We start from the raw sequence: 1,252 nt of genomic DNA, 5'->3' as shown, positions 1-1,252 counted from the left end.
AAGCGAAGTAGAGAAGACGAAGGCGCCTTTTTAGGAGGATACGGTCTACGTATAAGGCAGGACAATGATTGCCAACATATGGAGGAGGAGGAGGACAGTGGCCTCAAGGAATCTAACCGATGCGCGGAGGACGCAGCACGTTGCCAAATTGACTACATTGAAGTAGTTCAGCAAGGCGATGCACAGGTAGGTGTAGAGAAATTCTAAGTAGACCAATTCGTTCACTGACATCAGCACGTTAACGTAGTGTCAACTCGGCTCCTCCTCCTCTTCCAACCACTTATACAGAGGTTGTCTGCCTATCGCAGTACGAAAGATGTAAAAAGTTTTTAACAGCCCAGATTAAGCATTTTTCCAGCTGCCCTTTAAGTGGAGTTTGTCCTCGGGATAATTCCTCACGTTTCCACCTCCCCTTTACATTCACTCAAACATAGAGGTTCATTCCACGTTGACTTGTGAGACTGTCTGGCGAATCAACGAGATTATGTTCACTGAAATGGCACCGTGTCTTGTTTTCGACTAAACGGAAGGAGGAGAATGCTGAAACACTTGGATTTGTGGGTTTTTAATCGCACATTATGTTGAATTTACAAATCGGACTTTATCTTTAAGTAAATTACGTCAGACAGTAGCGAATCTACACCCTATCCTTCATTTTTCCAATCCTATTTATAAACCATCACCTTCTACTTCCCATTGCATCATCTCACTTTCTCCCTTGTCTCTTCTATCATTTCTTGCCACCCTCACCTCCACCCATCACTTATACCTGCAACAAGGTTCAGGAAGGCTTGTTAAGTTGAGCCACGGGTTAAAAAGAGGCAATTCGTTCTGTGTATCATCGTTTGCTAGATTTGCCTCATTTTGTCTATGCTCACTCTGCTCATCAGCTCCTCAGGTCTCACACAACCCAGCTTGTCCACAAAGCACCACATCTCCCCATCACTCGCGTCCAGCGTGCTCCAGTGATTGCACGTTGTCAGTCACGCGAATTTCAAGTCGTCTTCGAGCCGACGATCGATGAGCCAGGCACATCGCAGTTGTGACATTCCGGTGACGTGGTGATGATGTGCGGGAGTGAATTCGTCTATGTAACGTTTTTCTGTGCCTACCTGGGCTTCGCCTTACTGAACCACTTCAATGTAGTCAGTTTGGCAACGTGGTGCGCCCTCTGGACATCGGTCAGATTCCTTGAGGCCACTGTCAATTGTAAGTGTGTGTCAATGAACTGCCTCCTCCTCCCACTCCTCCT

The 1,252-nt window shown here is 46.6% G+C and overlaps 1 protein-coding gene across 1 annotated transcript; it reads left to right on the top strand. All coding sequences in view use genetic code 11, as the record gives it.

Annotated features, from left to right (window-relative positions):
• Positions 1-78: 78 nt before the first annotated feature.
• Positions 79-1,046, top strand: EGR_11293 (hypothetical protein; the record flags this gene model as incomplete). The annotated part of the gene is made up of 2 exons (XM_024500534.1): positions 79-186; positions 891-1,046. The coding sequence occupies 2 exons, from the start codon at positions 79-81 to the stop codon at positions 1,044-1,046; spliced, it is 264 nt and encodes an 87-aa protein (XP_024345052.1).
• Positions 1,047-1,252: the final 206 nt, after the last annotated feature.

This window comes from Echinococcus granulosus (genome assembly GCF_000524195.1).
Source record: "Echinococcus granulosus chromosome Unknown EG_S00765, whole genome shotgun sequence".
Taxonomy (NCBI): domain Eukaryota; kingdom Metazoa; phylum Platyhelminthes; class Cestoda; order Cyclophyllidea; family Taeniidae; genus Echinococcus; species Echinococcus granulosus.
This window is presented reverse-complemented; position numbering and strand designations above follow the sequence as displayed.